The sequence below is a fragment of the Bufo bufo genome, chromosome 4 (genome assembly GCF_905171765.1).
Source record: "Bufo bufo chromosome 4, aBufBuf1.1, whole genome shotgun sequence".
NCBI lineage: Eukaryota > Metazoa > Chordata > Amphibia > Anura > Bufonidae > Bufo > Bufo bufo.
Window position 1 is genome coordinate 536,253,554 of NC_053392.1, and position 25,554 is coordinate 536,279,107.

Below are 25,554 nucleotides of genomic sequence, written 5' to 3' on the forward strand. Positions count from 1 at the left end.
CTTCAGAACTACTAGTTCTCCAGGACGAAACCACGATTCCCTGCGAGCAGTCCTGTAAGTACAGATTCCAGAACAAGGAGAAGATAAGTACCTCCATAGCTAGTCAGGCCCAAACCAAGCAGAACTCAAGACAGAGCAGAAGACAGATACCTGCCAGATCTATAGGCGTATGTTCAGATGCAGAATAGATATATATAATTCCTGCCACATATTGCCAATACCTGCTGGGACCCCAGACTAAAGCTGCATAATTGTATGGATCTAAAGCTGCCACTTATAACATCAAGTAAAGACAAGTTGGACCCTATTATCTGTGTGGAATTCCATCATTCCACCATTACTCCTATTTACAGCACTCATATTTTGTTGCATGTGAGCCAGGATACAGGAGTCCAGCCGTACTACAGGTAGGAGACACCGTTGACACAAAATAGAGACAATATCCCCCTCTGGCATTCCTAACCTAGTACGTGTGCTCATACCATCTTAAAGGGCCCTTTTACAGTACCTGCGCAAGCTGCAACTGGCATCACGAACCTTAATTACACCTAAATCTGACCCAAGATACTGAGGACCTATCCTCAGGATACGTTATCATTATCACCTGTTACAGGGAGCTGCCACACTCACCGGAGCTCTGGTGAGCGTAACTGGCTCCTGCAGCTTTCCAAGAACAACACTGTACGTTGTATAGTGGCTGTGCATGGTATTGCAGCTTAGCCCTATTTATCAACGTACGATGACATCACTGGCCTAGGAAGAGGCGGCGGAGCTTACAGAGTGCCGTCCTCTTTTAATAGCCGATTCCAGGATACCCTGACAATCTGATTATAAATTGTACATGTACAGCGCTGGAGCGATGTGCGAACATGGTCCCCACTCACACATGCAGCAGGCATCATGGCTGGCAAGTCTCTGCTGTTTCAAACAGCAGAGACCTGTGGCTAATTATCGTGGCTGGCAATAATGCCAATCACGATAATCAAAAGACATTAGAAGCCATGATCAAGTGAGATCACGGCATCTAAAAGAGCAAAAACCCAAAAGCTCACGCTTCCGGGCTTCCTACCGACACCCCCTGCGGCCAATGGGGCTGCAGTAGTTGCTCTGAATACTAGAAGTCTCGCTGCAATTCTTATTTAGGCCACCAAATGGAAGGCCAACATAAGAAATGAGCAATTGACAGTCAAACTCATTTAAAAAAAATTCCTGATTGTACAAAACGAGAAATAAAAAAAACTGAATTTATAGGCTCATATATGAGCTTGAAAATAATAATAAAAAAAAATTTAGATCACCCCCCTTTCCGTATAATAAAAAAAATAACTACCTAAATAACAATAAATATAAACATCATGGGTATCACTGTGACTGAAAATGCCGGTACTATTAAAATATATAAAAAATAATAATTCCAATACCATGAATGGCGTAACGGAAAAAAGGATGATTTGCCATTTTTTCATTGCTTCTCTTACCCAAAAAATGCAATAAAATGCGATCAAAAAGTCACACACACTCCAAAATGGTAGCAATTAAAACTACAGATTGTCCCACAAAAAATGAGCCCCTATACAGCTCAGTAGACAAGTAGTATAAAAAAAAAGTTATGAGGGTCAGATTATAGTGATGTCAATTTTTTTCTTCAACATTTACATTTATTTATACACTATTTAGGCCTCATGCACACGACCGTTGTGTGCATCCGTGGCCCTTGTGCCGTTTTCCGTTTTATCTTGCGGACCCATTGACTTTCAATGGGTCCGTGGAAAAATCGGAGAATGCACCGTTTTGCAGCCGAGACCGTGATCAGTGTATCCTGTCCGTCAAAAAAATATGACCTGTCCTATTTTTTTGACGGACAACGGTTCACGGACCCATTCAAGTCAATGGGTCCGTGAAAGAACACGGATGCACACAAGATTGGCGTCCGTGATCCGTGGCCGTAGGTTACTTTAATACAGACGGATCCGAAGATCCATCTGCATAAAAGCTTTTTCAGAGCTGAGTTTTCACTTCGTGAAAACTCAGATCCGACAGTATATTCTAACACAGAGGCGTTTCCATGGTGATGGGGACGCTTCAGGTTAGAATATACTAAAAGAACTGTGTACATGACTGCCCCCTGCTGCCTGGCAGTTGCTGCCAGGCAGCAGGGGGCAGCCCCCCCCCCCTGTAGTTAACACATTGGTGGCCAGTGCGGCCGGCCCCCCCATCCCTCCCTCCCTTGTAGTTAACTCGTTGGTGGCCAGTGGGCCCCCCTCCCTCCCCTGTAGTTAACTCGTTGGTGGCCAGTGGGCCCCCCTCCCTCCCCTGTAGTTAACTCGTTGGTGGCCAGTGGGCCCCCCTCCCGCCCCTGTAGTTAACTCATTGGTGGCCAGTGCGGCCGGCCCCCCTCCCTCCCCCTCCTAATTAAAATCTCCCCCCCTATCATTGGTGGCAGCGGAGAGTACCGATCGGAGTCCCAGTTTAACCCCTTAGGGACATAGCCTTATTTCACCTTAAGGACCAGGCCATTTTTTGAAAATCTGACCACTGTCATTTTAAGTGCTGATAACTTTAAAACGCTTTGACTTATCCAGGCCGTTCTGAGATTGTTTTTTCGTCACATATTGTACTTCATGACACTGGTAAAATGAAGTCAAAATTTTTATTTTTTTTTGCACAAAATAATACCTAATTTACCAAACAATTTGAAAAATTTGCAAATTTCAAAGTTTCAGTTTCTCTACTTCTGTAATACATAGTAATACCCCCAAAAATTGTGATGACTTTACATTCCCCATATGTCTACTTCATGTTTGAATTGTTTTGGGAATGATATTTTATTTTTTGGGGATGTTATAAGGCTTAGAAGTTTAGAAGCAAATCTTAAAATTTTTCTGAAATTTACAAAAACTCAATTTTTAGGGACCAGTTCAGGTCTGAAGTCACTTTGCAAGGCTTACATAATAGAAACCACCCAAAAATGACCCCATCTAAGAAACTACACCCCTCAAGGTATTCAAAACTGATTTTACAAACTTTGTTAACCCTTTAGGTGTTGCACAAGGGTTATTGGCAAATGGGGATGAAATTTGAGAATTTAATTTTTTTGCCTAATTTTCCATTTTAACCCATTTTTTCCACTAACAAAGCAAGGGGCAACAGCCAAACAAGACTGTATCTTTATTGCCCTGACTCTGCCGTTTACATAAACACCCAATATGTGGCCGTAAACTACTGTACGGCCACACAGCGGGGCGTAGAGTGAAAGGTGCGCAGTTTGGTTTTTGGAAGACAGATTTTGCTGGACTGGTTTATTGACACCATGTCCCATTTGAAGCCCCCCTGATGCACCCCTAGAGTAGAAACTCCATAAAAGTGACACCATCTAAGAAACTACACCCCTCAAGGTATTCAAAACTGATTTTACAAACTTTGTTAACCCTTTAGGTGTTGCACAAGATTTAATGGAAAATAGAGATACAATTTCAAAATTTCACTTTTTTGGCAGATTTTCCATTTTAATATTTTTTTTCCAGTTACAAAGCAAGGGTTAACAGCCAAACAAAACTCATTATTTATGGCCCTGATTCTGTAGTTTGCAGAAACACCCCATATGTGGTCGTCAACTGCTGTACGGGCACACGGCAGGGCGCAGAAGGAAAGGAATGCCATACGGTTTTTGGAAGGCAGATTTTGCTGGACTGTTTTTTTTGACACAATGTCCCATTTGAAGCCCCCCTGATGCACCCCTAGAGTAGAAACTCCAAAAAAGTGACCCCATTTTAGAAACTACGGGATAGGGTGGCAGTATTGTTGGTACTAGTTTAGGGTACATATGATTTTTGGTTGCTCTATATTACACTTTTTGTGAGGCAAGGTAACAAAAAATAGCTTTTTTGGCACTTTTTTTTTTTTGTTATTTAGAACATTCATCTGACAGGTTAGATCATGTGGTAATTTTATAGAGCAGGTTGTCACGGACGCTGCGATACCTAATATGTATGCTTTTTTTTTTTATTTATGTAAGTTTTACACAATGATTTTATTTTGAAAACAAAGAAAATGTTTTAGTGTCTCCATAGTCTAAGGCCTCTTTCACACTTGCGTTGTTGGGATCCGGCATGCACTTCCGTTGCCGGAGGTGCCTGCCGGATCCGTAACAACGCAAGTGTACTGAAAGCATTTGAAGACGGAACCGTCTTCCAAATGCTTTCAGTGTTACTATGGCACCCAGGACGCTATTAAAGTCCTGGTTGCCATAGTAGTAGCGGGGAGCGGGGGAGCGGTATACTTACAGTCCGTGCGGCTCCCCGGGCGCTCCAGAATGACGTCAGAGCGCCCCATGCGCATGGATGACGTGATCCATGTGATCACGTGATCCATGCGCTTGGGGCGCCCTGACGTCACTCTGGAGCGCCCGGGGAGCCGCACGGACGGTAAGTATGCTGCTCCCCTGCTCCCCGCTACACTTACCATGGCTGTCAGGACTTTAGCGTCCCGGTAGCCATGGTAACTATTCAGAAAAAGCTAAACGTCGGGTCCGGCAATGCGCCGAAACGACGTTTAGCTTAAGGCCGGATCCGGATCAATGCCTTTCAATGGGCATTGATCCCGGATCCGGCCTTGCGGCAAGTCTTCAGGATTTTTGGCCGGAGCAAAAAGCGCAGCATGCTGCGGTATTTTCTCCGGCCAAAAAACGTTCCGTACCGGAACTGAAGACATCCTGATGCATCCTGAACGGATTTCTCTCCATTCAGAATGCATTAGGATAATCCTGATCAGTATTCTTCCGGCATAGAGTCCCGACGACGGAACTCTATGCCGGAAGACAATAACGCAAGTGTGAAAGAGCCCTAAGAGCCATAATTTTTTCAGTTTTTGGGCGATTATCTTAAGGCTACTTTCACACTAGCGTTCGGGGCTCCGCTTGTGAGTTCCGTTTGAAGGGGCTCACAAGCGGCCCCGAACGGATCCGTCCAGCCCTAATGCATTCTGAATGGATGCGGATCCGCTCAGAATGCATCAGTCTGGCTCCGTTTGTCCTCCGTTCCGCTCAGCAGGCGGACACCTGAACGCAGCTTGCAGCGTTCAGGTGTCCGCCTGGCCGTGCGGAGGCAAACGGATCCGTCCAGACTTACAATGTAAGTCAATGGGGACGGATCCGTTTGAAGTTGACACAGTATGGCTCAATTTTCAAACGGATCCGTCTCCCATTGACTTTCAATGTAAAGTCAAAACGGATCCGTTTGCATTATCATGAACAAAAAAAAAAAAAAAAATATTTTTTTTTGTTCATGGTAATGCAAACGGATCCGTTCTGAACGGATCTAAGGCTCAATTCACACCTGAGCGTTTTACAGCGCGTTCCTACGCGCTGTAAAACGCTCAACAAGGAGAAACCAATGCTTCCCTATGGGAATGGTTCTCACCTGGGCGTTTTACAGCGCGTACGATCGCGCTGTAAAACGCCCGACGCTCACACAAGTACAGGAGCGTTTTTTTGGGCGCTTGTCGCGCGTTCCCGTACATAGACTTTCGGGAACGCGCGACACTGTGTGCACACTTGTCTCTGTATGCGCGCTTGTAAACGTCCGTACAATCGCGCATACAGAGCGCTCCTTTCAGAACGCTCAGGTGTGAATTGAGCCTAAGCGTTTGCATTATAGGTGCGGATCCATCTGGGCACATACCAGACGGATCAGACCTAAACGCAGGTGTAAAAGTAGCCTAAGTAGGGTCTCATTTTTTGCGGGATGAGATGACGGTTTGATTGGCACTATTTTGGGGTGCATATGACTTTTTGATCGCTTGCTATTACACTTTTTGTGACGTAAGATGACAAAAAAATGGCTTTTTTTACACCGTTTTTATTTTTTATTTTTTACGGTGGTCATCTGAGGGGTTAGATCATGTGATATTTTTATAGAGCCGGTCGATGCGGACGCGGCGATACCCAATATGTATACTTTTTTTTTAATTTATGTAAGTTTTACACAAGGATTTCATTTTTGAAACAAAAAAAAACATGTTTTAGTGTTTCCATAGTCCAAGAGCCATAGTTTTTTCAGTTTTGGGGCGATTATCTTGGGTAGGGTATGATTTTTGTGGGATGAGATGACGGTTTGATTGTTACAATTTTGGCGTACATGCGACTTTTTTGATCACTTTTATTACCTTTTTTTGGGAAGTAAGGTGGGCAAAATTTCAATTTCATCATAGTTTTTTATTTTTATGGCGTTCACCGTTCGGGTAAATTAACATGACCGTTTTATAGATCAGGTCGTTACGGACGCGGCGATACCAAACATGTGTAGGGAATTTTATTTTTTTCATTTTTAATCAGTGATAAATGTGTTTTTTGATTTTTACTTTTTTTTCACTTTTTTTTTTACCCAGACCCACTTGGTTCTTGAAGATCCAGTGGGTCTGATGTCTGTATAATACAGTACAGTACAATATATATTGTACTGTACTGTATTTTACTTACACTTTGTCTGAACAGATCTCTGCCTTTAGCACAGATCTGTTCAGCACCATGGACAGCAGGACGCCTGAGACGGCGTCCTGTTGCCATGGGAACCTTCCCCGTCTGCTCAGAACTTCGCAGACGGGGAAGGGTAAGAACGGGGCTGTCGGGGAGCTCTCTCCCTCTCCCATCGGGGGGCTGCAAAGGCACTGCAGCCCCCCGATGGGAGAGGGAGGGAGCTCCCTCTTACTGTTAACTTTTTCCATACAGCGGTCCGTACGGACCGCTGTATGGAAAGGGTTAAACGGCTGACATCGCATCGCAGATGTCAGCCGTTTATACCAGGGTGCCAGCAATGTGCTGGCACCCTGGTATACCCACTAACCACCAACGATCATTCAAGGGAAGGCAGGCGGGGGATCAAGATCCCGCCTGCCGCACCGCCCGCAACCCTCCCCCTGCACCTCCCACCGGGCTAAAATCACTCAGGGGTGCGGGGGGGGATACAGATATATTTTGGACATTATAAAGTTTCTGATCCTCGCGGTCAGGGACCGCGGGGATCAGAAACTGCAAAAAGCGCATCAAACCGCAGGTCTGAATTGACCTGCGGTTTGTTGCGATCGCCGACATGGGGGGGTCACGGGACCCCCCCCGCGCATTTAGCCTAGGTGCCTGCTCAATGATTTGAGCAGGCACCTTGTTCCGATCACTGCCAGCCCGGCGGCAGTGATCGGAACAACACATGACGTACCGGTACGTCATGTGTCCTTAAGTACCAGGACATCATGACATACCGGTACGTCATGTGTCCTTAAGAGGTTAATCGGTCGGTAACCATGGCAACCAGGACGCTACTGCTGTCCCGGTTGCCATGGTTACTTAGCAATTTGTAGAAGCATTATACTTACCTGCGATGTCTGCGTCCGGCCGGGAGCTCCTCCTACTGGTAAGTGACAGGTCATTAAGCAATGCGCCGCACAGACCTGTCACTTACCAGTAGGAGGAGCTCCCGGCCGGACGCAGACATCGCAGCTCGCAGGTAAGTATAATGCTTCTACAAATTGCTAAGTAACCATGGCAACCGGGACTGCAGTAGCGTCCTGGTTGCCATGGTTACCGATCGGAGCCCCAGCGATTAAACTGGGACTCCGATCGGTACTCTCCGCTGCCACCAATGATAGGGGGGGAGATTTTAATTAGGAGGGGGAGGGAGGGGAGAGGGCCCACTGGCCACCAACGAGTTAACTACAGGGGAGGGAGGGGGGGCCCACTGGCCCCCAACGAGTTAACTACAGGGGAGGGAGGGGGGCCGGCTGCACTGGCCCCCAACGAGTTAACTACAGGGGAGGGAGGGGGGCCGGCTGCACTGGCCCCCAACGAGTTAACTACAGGGGAGGGAGGGGGGCCCACTGGCCACCAATGAGTTAACTACAGGGGAGGGGGGGGGGGCCGGCCGCACTGGCCACCAATGTGTTAACTACAGGGTGGGGGGGGGCTGCCCCCTGCTGCCTGGCAGCACCTGCCAGGCAGCAGGGGGCAGTCATTTACACAGTTCTTTTAGTATAGTCTAACCTGAAGCGTCCCCATCACCATGGGAACGCCTCTGTGTTAGAATATACTGTCGGATTTGAGTTTCACGATGTAACTCAAATCCGACGGTATATTCTAACATAGAGGGGTTCCCATGGTGATGGGGACGCTTCAAGTTAAAATATACCATCGGATTGGAGAAAACTCAGATCCTATGGTATATTAACTCCTGACTTTACATTGAAAGTCAATGGGGGACGGATCCGTTTGAAATTGCACCATATTGTGTCAACGTCAAACGGATCCGTCCCCAAAACAACTTTTTTTTCATGTCCGTGGATCCTCCAAAAATCAAGGAAGACCCACGGACGAAAAAACGGTCACGGATCACGGAAAAACGGAACCCGTTTTTGCGGACCGCAAAAAAATACGGTCGTGTGCATGAGGCCTTAGACATACAAAACCTATACATATGGGGTAGCATTGTAAATTTACTGCCCCAGAGAATGAAGGGCATGGGTAAGTTTTGCCGCAAACGAAACACAGTGGTAACAAAACCCGTAAAACGGTGGAGGAATTGCGTATTTTTTTTTTTTTCCCAATTCCACCCTATTTTGAATTGTTTTACCGCTTCCCACTACATTGTATGCCATAATTAATGGTTGCATTAGAAAGTACAAGTTGTCCCGCAAAAAATAAGCCCTCGTAGAGCTATGTAAAAGGAGCTATAAAAAAAAAAGTTATGGTTCAAGGAAGAAAAATTAAAACGCAAAAACGAAAAAACCTCCGGTAGTGAATGGGTTACAGAGAAAACAAGATGACTTTGTCCAAATACATAAATGGTCCTTACAAGAGATAATGTGGCCAGTTTATCAATGTGTTTCTGGCAGGTTTCTTGCATAAGTACACAAACATATGACCATAGAGGGGACTGCAGGAAGCTGTAGATGCGCAAGAGATGTAGACACAAGGAAACAGTGATTCTTCTAGAACAAAAATAAATAAAATATTTTAATTGTAAAACTATCAAATTAATTTTCATCTTTAACAATATATGCCAGATCCAAGATCAGACCAGCTGTGTCCACAGCCACCCTGATACCATTACATTTTGCAGTGAGGCTATCTAAAACTAGAGGCTCTTTAGCTAGTAATAGTGGAGAGATTTCTGTGCGATTCCGGGGGCTGAACGGCTCAGATGGGCTCCCAAGAACAGACCACTTTAGACCATCTCTCCTCTGGAGAAGCTGACAGCCACACGTATGTACAGCTTCTGTCTGTTCACCATCGACGGTGACTTCCGGAGGTATAGACCACACATGGCCGTCCTGTAAGTCTGTAAGTGTTTCCCCGCCATCGTGTTCCAAACTTCGTGCCACAGCCTCTAATGAGGCGCAGAAGCAGTCAGCCACCAGTTTATACTCAGACGCTGTACATCTGAGGTCTTCAAGATGACTTCTGTGAATAATTGAACTCTGAAAACAGAAGATGAAAATTGGCATTAAATTATAATTATATTATATTATATTATATTATATTATATATATATATATATATATATATATATATACACACATACACACACACACTCACCTAAAGAATTATTAGGAACACCTGTTCTATTTCTCATTAATGCAATTATCTAGTCAACCAATCACATGGTAGTTGCTTCAATGCATTTAGGGGTGTGGTCCTGGTCAAGACAATCTCCTGAACTCCAAACTGAATGTCAGAAAGGGAAAGAAAGGTGAGCGTGGCATGGTTGTTGGTGGCATGGTTTGAACGTGGCATGGTTGTTGGTGCCAGACGTGGCATGGTTTTGAGCGTGGCATGGTTGTTGGTGCCAGACGGGCCGGTCTGAGTATTTCACAATCTGCTCAGTTACTGGGATTTTCACGCACAACCATTTCTAGGGTTTACAAAGAATGGTGTGAAAAGAGAAAAACATCCAGTATGCGGCAGTCCTGTGGGCAAAAATGCCTTGTGGATGCGGGAGGTCAGAGGAGAATGGGCCGACTGATTCAAGCTGATAGAAGAGCAACGTTGACTGAAATAACCACTCGTTACAACCGAGGTATGCAGCAAAGCATTTGTGAAGCCACAACACGCACAACCTTGAGGCGGATGGGCTACAACAGCAGAAGTCCCCACCGGGTACCACTCATCTCCACTACAAATAGGAAAAAGAGGCTACAATTTGCACGAGCTCACCAAAATTGGACTGTTGAAGACTGGAAAAATGTTACCTGGTCTGATGAGTCTCGATTTCTGTTGAGACATTCAAATGGTAGAGTCCGAATTTGGCGTAAACAGAATGAGAACATGTATCCATCCTCTGATGGCTACTTCCAGCAGGATAATGCACCATGTCACAAAGCTCGAATCATTTCAAATTGGTTTCTTGAACATGACAATGAGTTCACTGTACTAAAATGGCCCCCACAGTCACCAGATCTCAACCCAATAGAGCATCTTTGGGATGTGGTGGAACGGGAGCTTCGTGCCCTGGATGTGCATCCCTCAAATCTCCATCAACTGCAAGATGCTATCCTATCAATATGGGCCAACATTTCTAAAGAATGCTATCAGCACCATGTTGAATCAATGCCACGTAGAATTAAGGCAGTTCTGAAGGCAAAAGGGGGTCCAACACCGTATTAGTATGGTGTTCCTAATAATTCTTTAGGTGAGTATATATATATATATATATATATCTATATCTATCATACACACACTGCTCAAAAAAATAAAGGGAACACAAAAATAACACATCCAAGATCTGAGTTAATTAAATATTCTTCTGAAATACTTTGTTCTTTATATAGTTGAATGTGCTGACAACAAAATTACACAAAAATAAAAAAATGGAAATCCAATTTTTCAACCCATGGAGGTCTAGATTTGGAGTCACACTCAAAATTAAAGTGGAAAAACACACTACAGGCTGATCCAACTTTGATGTAATGTCCTTAAAACAAGTCAAAATGAGGCTCAGTAGTGTGTGTGGCCTCCACGTGCCTGTATGACCTCCCTACAACGCCTGTGCATGCTCCTGAGGGATCTCCTCCCAGACCTGGACTAAAGCATCTGCCAACTCCTGGACAGTCTGTGGTGCAATAGAGCGAGACATGATGTCCCAGATGTGCTCAATTGGATTCAGGTCTGGGGAACGGGCGGGCCAGTCCATAGCATCAATGCCTTCGTCTTGCTGGAACTGCTGACACACTCCAGCCACATGAGGTCTAGCATTGTCTTGCATTAGGAGGAACCCAGGGCCAACCGCACCAGCATATGGTCTCAAAAGGGGTCTGAGGATCTCATCTCGGTACCTAATGGCAGTCAGGCTACCTCTGGCGAGCACATGGAGGGCTGTGCGGCCCTCCAAAGAAATGCCACCCCACACCATTACTGACCCAATGCCAAACCGGTCATGCTGGAGGATGTTGCAGGCAGCAGAACGTTCTCCACGGCGTCTCCAGACTCTGTCACGTCTGTCACATGTGCTCAGTGTGAACCTGCTTTCATCTGTGAAAAGCACAGGGCGCCAGTGGCGAATTTGCTAATCTTGGTGTTCTCTGGCAAATGCCAAACGTCCTGCATAGTGTTGGGCTGTAAGCACAACCCCCACCTGTGGACGTCGGGCCCCATATCACCCTCATGGAGTCTGTTTCTGACCGTTTGAGCAGACACATGCACATTTGTGGCCTGCTGGAGGTCATTTTGCAGGGCTCTGGCAGTGCTCCTCCTGTTCCTCCTTGCACAAAGGCGGAGGTAGCGGTCCTGCTGCTGGGTTGTTGCCCTCCTACGGCCTCCTCCACGTCTCCTGATGTACTGGCCTGTCTCCTGGTAGCGCCTCCATGCTCTGGACACTACGCTGACAGACACAGCAAACCTTCTTGCCACAGCTCGCATTGATGTGCCATCCTGGATAAGCTGCACTACCTGAGCCACTTGTGTGGGTTGTAGACTCCGTCTCATGCTACCACTAGAGTGAAAGCACCGCCAGCATTCAAAAGTGACCAAAACATCAGCCAGGAAGCATAGGAACTGAGAAGTGGTCTGTGGTCACCACCTGCAGAACCACTCCTTTATTGGGGGTGTCTTGCTAATTGCCTATAATTTCCACCTGTTGTCTATCCCATTTGCACAACAGCATGTGAAGTGTGATTGACTTGGAGTTACATTGTGTTGTTTAAGGCTGCGCTCACACGGGCGAGATTTCCGCGCGGGTGCAATGCAGTAGGTCAACGTATTGCACCCGCACTGAATTCCGACCCATTCATTTCAATGGGGCTGTTCAGATGAGCGGTGATTTTCACGCATCACTTGTGCGTTGCGTGAAAATCGCAGCATGCTCTATATTCTGCGTTTTTCACGCAACGCAGGTCCTATAGAAGTGAATGGGGTTGCGTGAAAATCGCAAGCATCCGCAAGCAAGTGCGGATGCGGTGCAATTTTCATGCACGGTTGCTAGGAGACAATCGGGATGGAGACCCGATCATTATTATTTTCCCTTATAACATGGTTATAAGGGAAAATAATAGCATTCTGAATACAGAATGCATAGTAAACTAGCGCTAGAGGGGTTAAAAAAAAAATATAAAAAAATTTAACTCACCTTAGTCCACTTGATCGCGGCCCGGCATCTCCTTCTGTCTCCTTTGCTGAACAGGACCTGTGGTGAGCATTAATTACAGGTAAAGGACCTGGACCAGGTAAAATACGGATGACATACGGATGTGTTCCGTGTGCGTTACGTATTTTTTGCGGCCCCATTGACTTGAATTGGGCCTCGGACCCTGATTTGCAAACAATAATAGGACATGCAGTACTTTTTTGAGGAACGGAAGTACGGAAATACAGAAACGGAATGCACACGGAGTACCTTCAGTTGTTTTTGCGGACCCATTAAAGTGAATGGTTCCACATACGGTCCGCAAAAAAAACCCAGAACGGAAGCGGAAAGAAAATACGTTCGTGTGCATGAGCGCTAAGTGTTCAATTTTCCTGTGGCACCACAACAGGGGAAACAAAGCATTACAGGGTGGCCAATCACATCAATAGGGTGTTTGTGTAATGCAGGACAGGACAGGTCCTCCAGAGTGAGGTGACCTTCTCATAAGTCTGGCTCTCCCACCATTTATACTTTCAACATGGTATAAAACACATAGGAGGGAAACTGGTCTCATAAGTTTCCATAATACACTGAGCTATAAATTAATTGGCTGGATACTACCAGCCATTGTGATGGACCAGGTGATGGATCATGTGATTGACCATGTGATGAGCGCAGTGATGTCATCAAAAGGTCCTTTACCCAGGTCCTGAAGAAAGAAGAAATTAGAGGAGATCCGCTACGCGACCAAGTGGATGGGGTGAGTTAAATTTGTTTATTATTTTTTAACCCCTCCATCCCTAATTTACTAAGCATTCTGGATTAAGAATGCTATTATTTTCCCTTATAACTATGTTATAAGGGAAAATAATAAAGATCGGGTCCCCATCCCGATCGTCTCCTTAGCAACCAGGCGTGAAAATCCCACCGCACTTGCTTGCGGATGCGATTTTCATGCTGCCCCATTCACTTCTAGGGGGCCTGCGTTGTGTGAAAAACGCACGATATAGAGCATGCTGCGATTTTCACGCAAGGCACAAGTGATGCGCGAAAATCACCACTCATCTGCACAGCCCCATAGAAATGAATAGGTTCGGATTCAGTGCGGGTGCAACGCGTTCACCTCACGCATTGCACCCGCGCGGAAAACTCCCCCATGTGAAAGAGGCCTAAGGGTTACATAGCATCATAAATCAATTTATTGCTATGCGACCCAGTCAGGGCTGGGAGGTCAGGATTGGAGCTGCCGCATATTGGCGCTGCAAGTCCAATGCATGGGACTCACTTGCCTGAAAGGGGCCTTAGAGGTCAGACCTCAATCCTCAAGCCTTCGGATATTCATGCCTGTCCTGTCCCATGACCTCACACAGCTAAGCAACTCTAAAGATGACTGATATAAATATGCTTAGTTTTTGCTTATAAATATATAATCACCTTATACCGGATATAGGCAGCTATATGTGCTTCAGTACAGCCTCCACCAAGCAGGAGCCAGGGGTCCTTTAAGAGAAGATTTAAAGTGTGCTCAGCAGTCTGACATGTCCGCTGAAAAGACAAATAAGAAAATTAAGAAATAGTACTATACCTTGATACAAAAGGCTAAACTGCAGATCAAGTATGAATCGCTTGCTTAGATGGAGTCCGTCTCCGATGTGACAGCATAACCGCTCCCCTTGCAGTCCTCTGGTTTGGAGATTTTGCATGATTGCCAGTCACCGCCGGGTCCGCGCATGCGCACTGCTCTACCCACTGAGCAGAGGCACCAATCTTAACAGTGCGTATGTGCGGGCCTGGCGATTGCGCAAGATCTCCAGCCCAGAGGACTACAAGGGGAGCGGTTATGCCGGCACATCGGAGAGGGGCCTGGGCATAACGCTACCCATGGGCACTTACAGGACCTAATTTGCATGTCTTTATATGATGTTTTTTTTCAACTTCTTGACGTGTCACAGATACAATAAAAGGTACTTTTTTTATGTTGGGGAACTGTGCTATAAAGTGATAGGAGTGGTCTAAAGCGCTCAAAAGTAGGTGACAGACTCTCTTTAAAGGGTTTGCAATTTGGGGCAATGATTCAGAAGACGACTTTCTGGAGTGAAAAGGTCCCTTCATCATTTTGTTCAGAAGAGTGAAACCTCCGTACATGCTGCCGTTCCTGGTACTACGGCTCAGCTCTCATCTGCTGTCGGATGTCCATTTTAAAAGGGGTATTCCAGTTGCTAGAAATACATATCAGACCGGTAGTGTCCAACCACTGGGGTCCCCACAGATCCCGAGAACATGCGCTTGGCTATTTCCAACAGGTCCAATCAATAGAGATGAAAGGAGCGACAGGCCGCGTGTTTGACCTACTGCTCCAATAATTTCAGGGGTCCCCATGGGGTACAGGACCCACAGTCTCATGATCAGTGGGGGTCCCAGCGATCTCATAGTTCTCCCCTATGATGTGGAACCTGAATAACCCTTTAAGTACCAATGAAGAAAAAAAACATTTAGCGCTTGCAAGTATAAAAATCCTGCCTTGACGACCCATCTAAATAGTATAAAGGACCTCTGTTAAAAAAAACATTTTTACATTTTAATTTTGCCCCCCCGGTCTCGTTCATGCAGATGTAGGTACAGGAGCCCTGACCCTTTTTTACTAGAACAAAAAGCACTGATCATATTAAAATCTGCATAGCTGACAAGTGATCTCATTTACCGTAAGCTCCTTTACGGAGGTCTCATTCCGGTTGCAGAGCACAATACTGCACACAGTAGTGTCAGAGGGGAGGAGATGCAGGTAGTGCTTATTCCCGTAGGACGCCTTATTGATCTGCTTGAGGCTACCATAAGAAACGTGGGAAACCGGACAGAGAGAAGCTATAGGCTGGGCGCCTGTAATAGAATGGTAAAATACAGGAGATTCACATACATAATTGTAACATGTAAAACATTAATAGACTTATTCGGGGGGAGGGGGAAGGGTTTAAAACTGGTACAGACCTAAACTTGTACAAGAAAGGCCTGTATTACACTGGCAGAGGGTCAGCCAGATCATCGATAACAAGCGGGTTTTCTTGCACAATACCGCCACCGATTACCCTCGTTCACCAGGAAATCGCATATTTTATACAGGCATAAAAATCATTGCCAGCAGCAGATTGTGCCTGCTGCAGGCAAATAATGATTCTGTATGGGGACATTGGCATTAGTGATCACTCCTCCCCATACTGTAGAGGAGATCGCTGCATGAAATTGCAGGGGTCTTCTTCACCGACGAGCAGGCGATGGTCGGGAAGGAACGCTTCCTTCCCGACAATCATAAGGCTCATCTGCCAGTGTAATACAGCCCTTAGGTTGTGTTTAACCAGGAAGCAGCTTCCGCTTCACTGCACATGCGTCAGGTCGCCAAGCCAAATCGGGGCAGGTGCGAGCACACAGAACTCAGTGTAAGCGGCAGCCATTTATATATAGGTCATACAGGAGGACTATCAGCTCATTTAGATAATTCACATGTATATGTTTTGTGGACTGGAAGCTTCACATGGCTACATTGTTCAATGGCTCCGCTGCTGTACATGGACAGGAATGCACAGGGGCGATGCGTAAGCTGTGCACCAAGAGCTCAGGCCAGCCCCTTGGTGCTCCAAATTGCTAATTTGCATAAATATAAGAATAATCTCTCTGCTGCAGGGCAACCTACAGAAAAAAACAAAGGTATTATTTTACTCAGCATGATTAACCCCAACAAGCAATATAACTGGTTTAAAAGGGTTGATCGAGTCGATAATAAAATATCAGACAATCCCTACAACAACTTAAAATAAAAATGACATTTTCCCGCTTCTCCAGTGCTGTTCTCTGCAGCACTCCCTAATACTCCTGCTGCTGTTTGTTTGCCGGATAGAACATGCAAGTGCTGCAGCCAATCACTGTCCTCATCAGTCTATAATGGAGGACAGCGATTGGCTGCAATGGTCACATGCCAAATCCAATGAGTGGCAGGAGTACCGGGGAGTGTTGGATAAAATGGAAGATTTTTAGAGAACCCGTTTAACCCCAATAGGGATGTAAAATTGGAGTTAATTAATTGAACCTGAAGTTTATTAGGCCATTTTATCACTTCAGTACGATATATAACTTCCAATTATTCTCTAGTAAAGTAAAACACAAAGTTTGCATGAAGCAGTAAAATTGCCTAACTCACTGGTTATGATACTTAATCGAATAGGAATGGGCTGCAATACCTCACTGGACCTGCGGACGGGTGTGGCACTGTTTTGCAGCCATGCTCTTCTAATCCTGTACAACCCATTTAATGCAATCCAACAAACTCAGAGCATCTCCAATGGTGAAGAACTACTGATGTATAAGACCCTCAGCAGGGGGCTTCAACCCTATGGACCCCCTCCAGCAATAACTTTAGGCATGTCAGTGGTAGCTGGTGGTACACCTTAATTCTAGCACATTGTGTAAAACATCAATACATTATTACCTGTCATTTGACTTAAAGGTTCCATAAGAGCCGCTCCTAATCTGTCAACCGCAAGGACACAGTGTTCCTTCAGGTACTGTTTTAGCGATGGGTGGATCACTTTTTGACACACCACCATTTGCACGTGATCATCCACTAACCGTTTCCCTAAAACAATCAACTGGTCCAACATGACATTTTCTGGATCTACGCTGACCATAACCTCCATAGTGCCCTCTCCAGTATCACCAAGTTCTCCACATAATGACATGGAAAACAAGGCTAGCTTAATATTGGTGGAGGGTAGGCCTGAAGAAGGCCTCACTCTGGTCCAGGCTGGCTCTTCAATGAGCACGCCGGGAATAAAGGCGGACTCCATTACACTTGGGCCTTCGACCGTCACGAACAGAGTTCTTCCTAAAAGGTGACTGGGACAGGACTTATCGGGGACTTTGTGGAGAAAAGCTTGTACAATCAGGAGGCTCACGTAATCTACTTCTTTCACCGTCATCATGCATGCTGGTTTGCTACTGAGCACGGATCGTGCGAAATCAAGAATTGATTTGCTGTGGGTAAAATCGACGTTGATTTTGCAAGCGCAGTCCTCAGACTTCAAGTAACTCAAGGAGGTGTCCAAAAGCCTCTTGTTTAATTGTATCACCTTGTGGGTTGAAACGGGTAAACTCATGCACCTGTCGGTCAGGCTGCAACAGAGGATTGCTGCAAAGAGTCCACAATCACTGAAGGCAGAGATATGATTACGGATGGAGGCGACGAGTAGCTGCAACGCCGGGTGGCTAAGGGACATGCCACCAAGTAAGGCCGTGGACTGTGATGTCGTAGTAACACCTCCCCCACTACCATTGTGAATCTGCTTCAGTCTTCCATACGGGCCATAGCATGATGCCACCATCATCCGTATCACACTCAGTGCTTCCCGCAGCGATGCACTGGTGAAGGGCCCGGCTGCGCACCGCAATGGCTTTTTCTGTTCAACTCTTTCCATTGTGACTATGTGAGAATTCCTACTCCTCAAGAAAATAAATCAGGTTAGGATTTAAAAATCACATCATTTATTAAGCTCACACCAACAGAAGGAAATGTGCAACACGACAGTTGTAGGCTGACAAGTACTCAACATGAGTGAATTATCCGGGGAACACGCATGAGGTGGGATGTCATTCCCTGCTTCGAGCGTCTTTGACCGCCATGGTTTCTTTAGCAGAACTCTTTGCCACCTTCTGAATAAAATATGTCCCAAAGTGGATGCCAAGAAAGGAGATCCCAGCAACCCACAGCCAGTTCCTCCTCAAAAACGATTTCTGCTTCATGGCTCCCAGGTCAAGAAGAGCAGCTCCACAATCTGGAAAGCAAAGATTGCAATTAAAGTCAAATTCAACATCTCAAGTTCCTCCTAAAATGTAGAACATTGGTGACCTGTTTCCAAGTCCTGTACCTGAAGGCGACTGTGGGCATTGGAGTCTCCAATGCAGATGTGGACAAAGTCTAACAGAGGGTGCCTTACAGATCAGCTGCTTAGAGGGGTTCAGCCATGATTGATGTAAAAGATGAAAATCAGACATAATCTAGTAGTACATGCCAATCTCTTTCTAACAAAGCTAGAACCAGCCCTGTACCTCACATGGAACCAGGGCACAGAAAAAATAAGAAAAAAGAAAAAATATAAAATGACGCACACCAAAAAGTCACATGATTAAATCCAAAAATTTATTAATATACAAAACATGACCACAAGAAAAGCTAAAAACAGGTTACACGGTAAAGCCTCATTCACACATCAGTGGTTTTCAGCAGTGATTGTGAGTAAAGATGAGCGAAGCGACTTCGGATGCTACATCCAAAGTCACTTCTCTAAAAAATTTGTTATAATACTGTACGGAGATCCTTCTCCATACAGCATAATAGAAGTCTGTGGGCTGCATAACGGTTCCGTCCGGTTTATGTTATGCTGGAGTCCTCTCCTGCATAACAGAAACCGGACAGATCCGTTATACAGGCCATAGACTTCTATTATGACGGAATGAACAACGGAATGTCTCTAAAGGCATTCTGTCATGGAATTGCGTTATGGTCCGTGGTAACGAAATCCATAACGCATTTCAGTAAATACCACAACACGAACTTCAAAATATGAAATTCGCTCATCCCTAGGTATGACCAACTTGGATGTTTCTATATTACATTTAGGAGGACTGATGTTTGCAGACGTTGCATTTCTCGCTCAGACGCATAGCACCCGGCATTACTGACGTCATATATAGAGAGGTTGAACTCATAGCTTTCACTTTATTATTTTTTGTCTGATTTAGGCCTCATGCACACGACCGTTTTTCAGGTCCGCATCCGAGCCACAGTTTTTGCAGCTCGAGTGCGGACCCATTCACTTCAATGGGGCCGCAAAAGATGCGGACAGCACTCCTTTGCTCCGTTCCGTGGCCCCGCAAAAATAAATATAGCATGTCCTATTCTTGTCCGTTTTGAGGACAAGAAGAGGCATTTCTACAATGGGCCGCCCGTTCTGTTCCGCAAATTGCGGAAGGCACACGGGCGGCTTCCGTTTTTTGCGGATCCGCGGTTTGCGGACCGCAAAAAAACTGAACGGTCGTGTGCATGTAGCCTTAGGCATTTGATACTCGTTCTCCTGTAATACCCTACCCTATAGTGTGGGAGGTGCAGGCTTACTATTTACCTTTACCGCACACTTCCCGTGTAAGCTGTTTTTAACTTTTCTAGTGATCGTGTTTTGAATATTAATACATTTTGGGATTTAATCATGTGACTTTTTGGGATGCGCCATTTATTATCATAATTGGTTGCAGGGCTTTTGCACATGGCAGCACCCTACTGCCATCAGTTACATCACATACATACATTACAGTTGTGTCTGGCTCTACAAATAAGGCCGTATGCACACGACCGTGTTCCGCGGCCGAGAGCGGTCCGTGGTATGCCGGGCTGGATTCCTGTTCAGAGCAGGAGCGCACGGCGTCATTGGTTGCTATGACGCCGTGCGCTTCATGTCGCGGCTGCACTACAGTAATATACTATACGAGTGTATTACTGTAGTGCAGCGGCGGCATGAAGCGCACGGCGTCATAGCAACCAATGACGCCGTGCGCTCCTGCTCTGAACAGGAATCCAGCCCGGCATACCACGGACGGCTCTCGGCCGCGGAACACAGCCGTGTGCATTCGGCCTAAGGGTTTGGAGAGCTACCGCACGGTGTGTAACAGGAACAGAGACCGACGTCATAGTCACCTACCTAAAAAACCACCAGCACACCACTATTTGGCTTTTTCATCAGTTTCCTTGCCCGAAAGAAATCGAAAAATGGATGGCATCCGACCTTGCCCCTCAGGATGAAAGACTGGGTTTGACTGCATGTTATACCAGCCCCAGTGTATCCCTCCGAGACCCGCTCCCATTACAATCAGAACTTTGTAGTTCTTCCACACTGACTTTAGTCCCATCACTGGCACCAAATCTACACAAAAACAGAAGAAAAATTACGCCATAAAATAAAAACACAAAGAGAGATGAGGGACCAAGGAGCCCCCAGACATGCCGATCGTAGCCCTATACAACATGCTTTATATAGGAGTATAGCCATTTCTATTATATCCAGAGTACAGGATGCATGTCGAATTTATATTACTGTACAGTTATCGCCCCTACAACCATAGGCCGCAGACGCCCACCGCCTAACACAGGTCTCATCCGTAAATATATGGCTACGCTAAACTACTTCACTATGAATTGTCTTCTGTTGGTGTCCATCCCTCCCATCCAGGAGGACACAGCATTGGTCAGCCCACCAACCAAACATGATACACCTATCCCAATTTCCCTGAGCCGCACAACCACGAATGTGAAGTCTGAATAACGCAGTGGTCGAGCATGCCCCCTTACCACGTCAATGTCTTGGCCCTGATGGAAGCAACACATTTTCTTGGTGTGGATTGCCGTGGTAGGCAGCACCAGAACTCAGAACAGGCACATGCCATGTGGCCCACAGTGCTAGTTAGTGTCAGGATGTTCTTACAGGGTTCAAAGTTCACACCGCCTCCTCTCCCTCTGATGAGGTGTCCTCCTCTTCCTGCCGATCCAGAGTCCAGCCTCCAGGAGGCAGCGTGCCAGCACCGCCAGCAGAGGGCAGACTGTGGGCTGTTCAGACATTATTTGTGGCTATTAGTAATGACTCTATGCTGCATACTATGAGGGCTGGGATGTACATTATATACCATGTGGGCCTGGGAGGAAGGGGTAAAACCCGCTTGGGGTCTACCCCCCCCTTACTTTAGGAGTAGGGCTAGGACCAATCAACACGTACATCATTCAAAGGCCATTTTACACGCCAATCTGCCACGTTTCTACAATTACATTAACAGTAGATTCGGTGGGTGGCCATTTTACATTGCTGCTTATCTGCCTCCCAAAAACAGCACGGCCAAAGGGAGGGAGGGAAGAGTCTTCCGCTGATTCTTGGGAGGAAGATAAGTGACAATGTAAAATGGCCACCCACCGAATCTGCTGTTTATGTAATTGCAGAAACACAGAATATTGGCGTCTAAAATGGCCTTCGAATGATGTACGTGTAATGGCTCCCCACTTGGGTGGGGGTGATGTGACCGCTGCAGCAGTGACCTGCTCTCGTTGTGTCACAACAACTAGTCATGTGACTCAAGGGGGAGCAGGTCACTGCTGCAGCCTGTGATTGACTGCAACAGTCACGTGTCCCCTCGCATTAACGGATATTGATTTCAGCACTGCAGGGAGAGGAACAGCCGCCCCGGGAGTGACAGACCGAACCCAGCGCCAGGGACCAGGTAAGTATCATCACCACTCTGGGAGGTCTGTGTTAGTAGTGGATAATCCAATACTTTAAACAGCCCCCCTTCCCCATATGCCGGGCCCCTCACAGGGAATATACTTACCCCGCTCCCCGCACCGCCACTGCTGCTTCTTTATGTGCACAGATGAAAACATCCGGCGTCGGGGGGGAGCAGCCAATGGCAGGTGGAGACCGGGACGAGCCTCCCTAGTGTCACCCGTGATGCTAGGGAGGCTCATCCCCATCACCGCCTGTCATTGGCTGCTTCGCCCCCCACCCGTCACCAGATGTTTTTATCTGTGTGCGGAAAGAAGCGGCAGTGCGGGGACCAGGAGCAGTGTGGGGAGCGGGGTATATTCGCTGTAAGGAGCCCGGCATATGGGGGGGGGGGGGGGCAGTTTATAGTATTGAATAATCCCTTTAAGATAACCGTTTTATCTTGCCTTGGTTACAATGTAAACTTTGCTCTTTGACCGATGTGGCGATTATCTTATACTTGGTTTTCATATTGCCACATTTGATGGTGCAGTGCCCAGCTCCAGGCCGACCTCGCGGGACACTGTAGAGGACGCATAGCGCTGGGCTCTGCACACTATGAGGAGGAAGAGCTTCCCCTTCAAACAGATGATTGTCCCCCCACTGATCTAATACTGAGGATAGGTTGTCAACATTTCACTCCTGGAAAACCCCTTTAACTACAAAACAATGGGGGAGATTTATCAAAACTGGTGCAAAGGAAAACAAGCTTAGTTGCCCATAGCAACCAATCAGATTCAGTGTTTCATTTTTCAGAGCTACTTTGGAAAATGAAAGGTGAAATCTGATTGGTTGCTATGGGCAACTAAGCTTGTTTTCCATTACACCAGTTTTGATAACTCTCCCCCAATGAGCGAGATTTAACAAAAACTGGTGCAGATGGAAACACTACCCGTAGCAACTCGTTCACACTCAGCCGTCATTTTTCAGGTGGGGGTCATTTACTTATCCTCTGGATAAGTCATCAGTATCTAATTAGTGGGGCTCCGACACCCAGGACCCCCACCGATCAGCTGTGAGATGGCAGAGGCGTCACGACCTTCTTGCAGCTTTTCCTAGGCCAACTGAAGTCACGTTCATCAGTCACATGACCTAGGCGCAGCTCACCCCATAGACGTGAATGTGGCTGAGCACGATACAGAGCACAGCCACTATACTGCCAGCGCCGGTGTCTTAAACTGCTGAACGGCAGGGGTCCCGGATGTGAGACCCCACCAATCAGATGCAGCGGATTGTCATCAGTTCCGCATTTTGCGGACCGCACATGGCCGGCGCTATATAGAGAATGCCTATTCTTGTCCACAACCACGCACAAGAATAGGACATGCTCCATATTTTTTGCGGGGCCGCGGAATGGAAGCGATGCTAACAGCACACAGTGTGCTGTCCGCATCTTTTGCGGCCCCATTGAAATTTATGGCTCCGCACCCGTTCCGCAAAATTGCGGAACGGATGCGGATCCATTTACAGGGTTGTGTGAATGCACCCTTATGCTACAAATTGGTTTTGCATCACTGTTAGGCCTCATGCACAAGACCGTTGTTCGGGTCCGCACAGGAGCTACATTTTTTGCAGGTCGGATGCGGACCCGTCCACTTCAACGGGGCTGCAAAAGATGCCGACAGCACTCTGCGCCCTGTCCTGTCCGCTGCTCTGTGCCCCAGCAAACAAAACATGTCCTATTCTTGTCCGTTTGTATCATGAGCTGCCGGTTCCATTCCGCAGATTGCACAATGCAGCATCCGTGATTTGAAGACCGCAGAACACGGCACGGTCGTGCGCCCTTACGAATAGATTATTAAAGGCCACGATCCCATGTGGCGGCCACTTCTGGCATCATGTGCCGTACATTGGGCAGATGTGACCCCAGCCTGGCGAAACCGCAGCGCATGAGCGAGTAGGAATGTATCGCTATCGCTATGGCAACAGACCCAGACTCATCCATGCGCTGCGGGTTCTAACCCCGGCTAAGATCACTGTACGGCAAGTGATACTGGAATTGGCCACCAGATGGGATCACGGCGCAACCCAGATAATCCCTTCCCCAAAATCTGTCCCATGCACCTGTGTCAGGAGCTGGGTCTTACACTGCAGTGACCGGTAACCTGACAGAACACCAATGGGAGGACACTGCATACATCCTCATCCAATCTGATCGTATGAGCGAAACCATCTGGCAACATATTGTATGAGACTGCTGACAACACAATCTCCAAAGATTGTTACTCTGCTGGGAGTTGTAGTTCTGCAATACCCGTGTAAAGATCCCGTCACTAGTAACGTACTGCCTAAGCTCGTCCTCACCTGTGCAGCACAGAACAGTACGGAGGAGGAGGAGACAACGCTGCGCTCAAGTCACCTTCTGTGAAGGCTAAACACCATGCGCCGCAAAGACCTTGTGACGTCAAAAGGTCGCGTCACGTGCTAAAGCAGCCGGGAGTTGTACCAGCAGGAAAATAGTTACATCTATAGGCGTCGCTGCAGGGAGGCCCCCTGTTACACACAGCCAAGGATCTCAGCTAGGCCCGGTGTAACGTAACATTACCCTACTTCATGAGATTTCCCTACCTCCTTACTTCCGGTCGCACCGCTAATGACGTAAGAAGGCGTTCCTGAGTTTTGACGATCTGCGCATGCGCAAACTTACAGTTTAGGGAAAATCTCACAGCGGAGTGAGATTATTATTTATCTATAAATTTATCCACACTTTGCCTAGTATTTAACAGAAAATATGGCCATGAGATCTCCCTACCCCCACACTGCGCAGGCGCGGAGATCGGATGGATCTTCTGGAGTTAGCCGCGCTTGCGCACTGGGCCGTAATATTTCCCTACTGAGGCTCTCCGGCGCATGCGCAGTGGGACACTGCAGCTAAACTCCGCTGTGAGATTTTTCCCTAAACTGTCCGTTTGCGCATGCGCAGATCGTCAAAACTCAGGAACGCCTCTTCACGTCATTACCGGTGCGACCGGAAGTAAGGAGGTAGGGAAATCTCACGAAGTAGGGTAACGTAACGTTACACCGGGACCAATGAGGGCGGTCCCGGGCCAGCGATCGCTCTGATTGGCTAGTCTGTAAAGACTAGCTAATCAGACGATCCTAATGCCGGCTGATAGGTTCTGATCTCAGAACCTTCTAAAATGTATATATAATATAAAAAAGAAAAAACTATGATGAAATAGAAATTTTGCCCACCTCACTTCCCCAAAAAGGTAATAAAAGTGATCAAAAAAGTTGTATGTATGCCAAAATGGTACCAATCAAACCGTCACCTTATCCCGCAAAAAAAGAGCCCCTATATGAGACAATCGCCAAAAAAATATGGCTCTCCGACTATGGAGACACTAAAACATGTTTTTTTTTTTTTTCTAAAGTGCTTTTATTGTGTCAAAGTAAAATAAATAAATTAACATATACATATTAGTTATTGCTGCGTCCGTAAGTACCTGCTCTATAAAAATATCACATGACCTAACCCCTCAGGTGAACACTGTAAAAAAATAAAAATGGTGTAAAAATAAAAGCCATTTTCTGTCACCTTACATCACAAAAAGTGTAACACCAAGCGATCAAAAAGGCGTATGCTTCCCAAAATAGTACCAATAAAA

General features: G+C 46.5%; 2 protein-coding genes across 6 annotated transcripts in view; one reads left to right on the forward strand and one right to left on the reverse strand.

Annotated features, from left to right (window-relative positions):
* Positions 1–8,977: 8,977 nt before the first annotated feature.
* On the reverse strand, positions 8,978–24,436 carry MKKS (MKKS centrosomal shuttling protein). 5 transcript variants are annotated; one of them, XM_040429890.1, is made up of 6 exons: positions 24,251–24,436; positions 20,342–20,563; positions 17,080–18,421; positions 15,304–15,479; positions 14,037–14,147; positions 8,978–9,462 (listed from the first exon to the last, which is right to left on the reverse strand). In XM_040429890.1, exons 3-6 carry the CDS (start codon positions 18,062–18,064, stop codon positions 9,019–9,021), a joined length of 1,716 nt encoding a protein of 571 aa, XP_040285824.1. In that variant the 5' UTR covers positions 18,065–18,421; positions 20,342–20,563; positions 24,251–24,436; the 3' UTR covers positions 8,978–9,018. The 5 variants fall into 5 exon arrangements, with proteins under 5 accessions (XP_040285824.1, XP_040285827.1, XP_040285825.1 ...); XM_040429893.1 differs by having other exon boundaries at positions 20,338–20,563; XM_040429891.1 differs by lacking the exon at positions 24,251–24,436 and adding an exon at positions 21,410–21,679.
* Positions 21,816–25,554, forward strand: part of LOC120999016 (SLX4 interacting protein) — a 225,668-nt gene continuing 221,929 nt past the window's right edge. The window contains exon 1 of the mRNA XM_040429896.1: positions 21,816–21,905. The gene's annotated coding sequence lies outside the window, so the exon portion shown is untranslated. The remainder of the gene's footprint in view (positions 21,906–25,554) is intronic.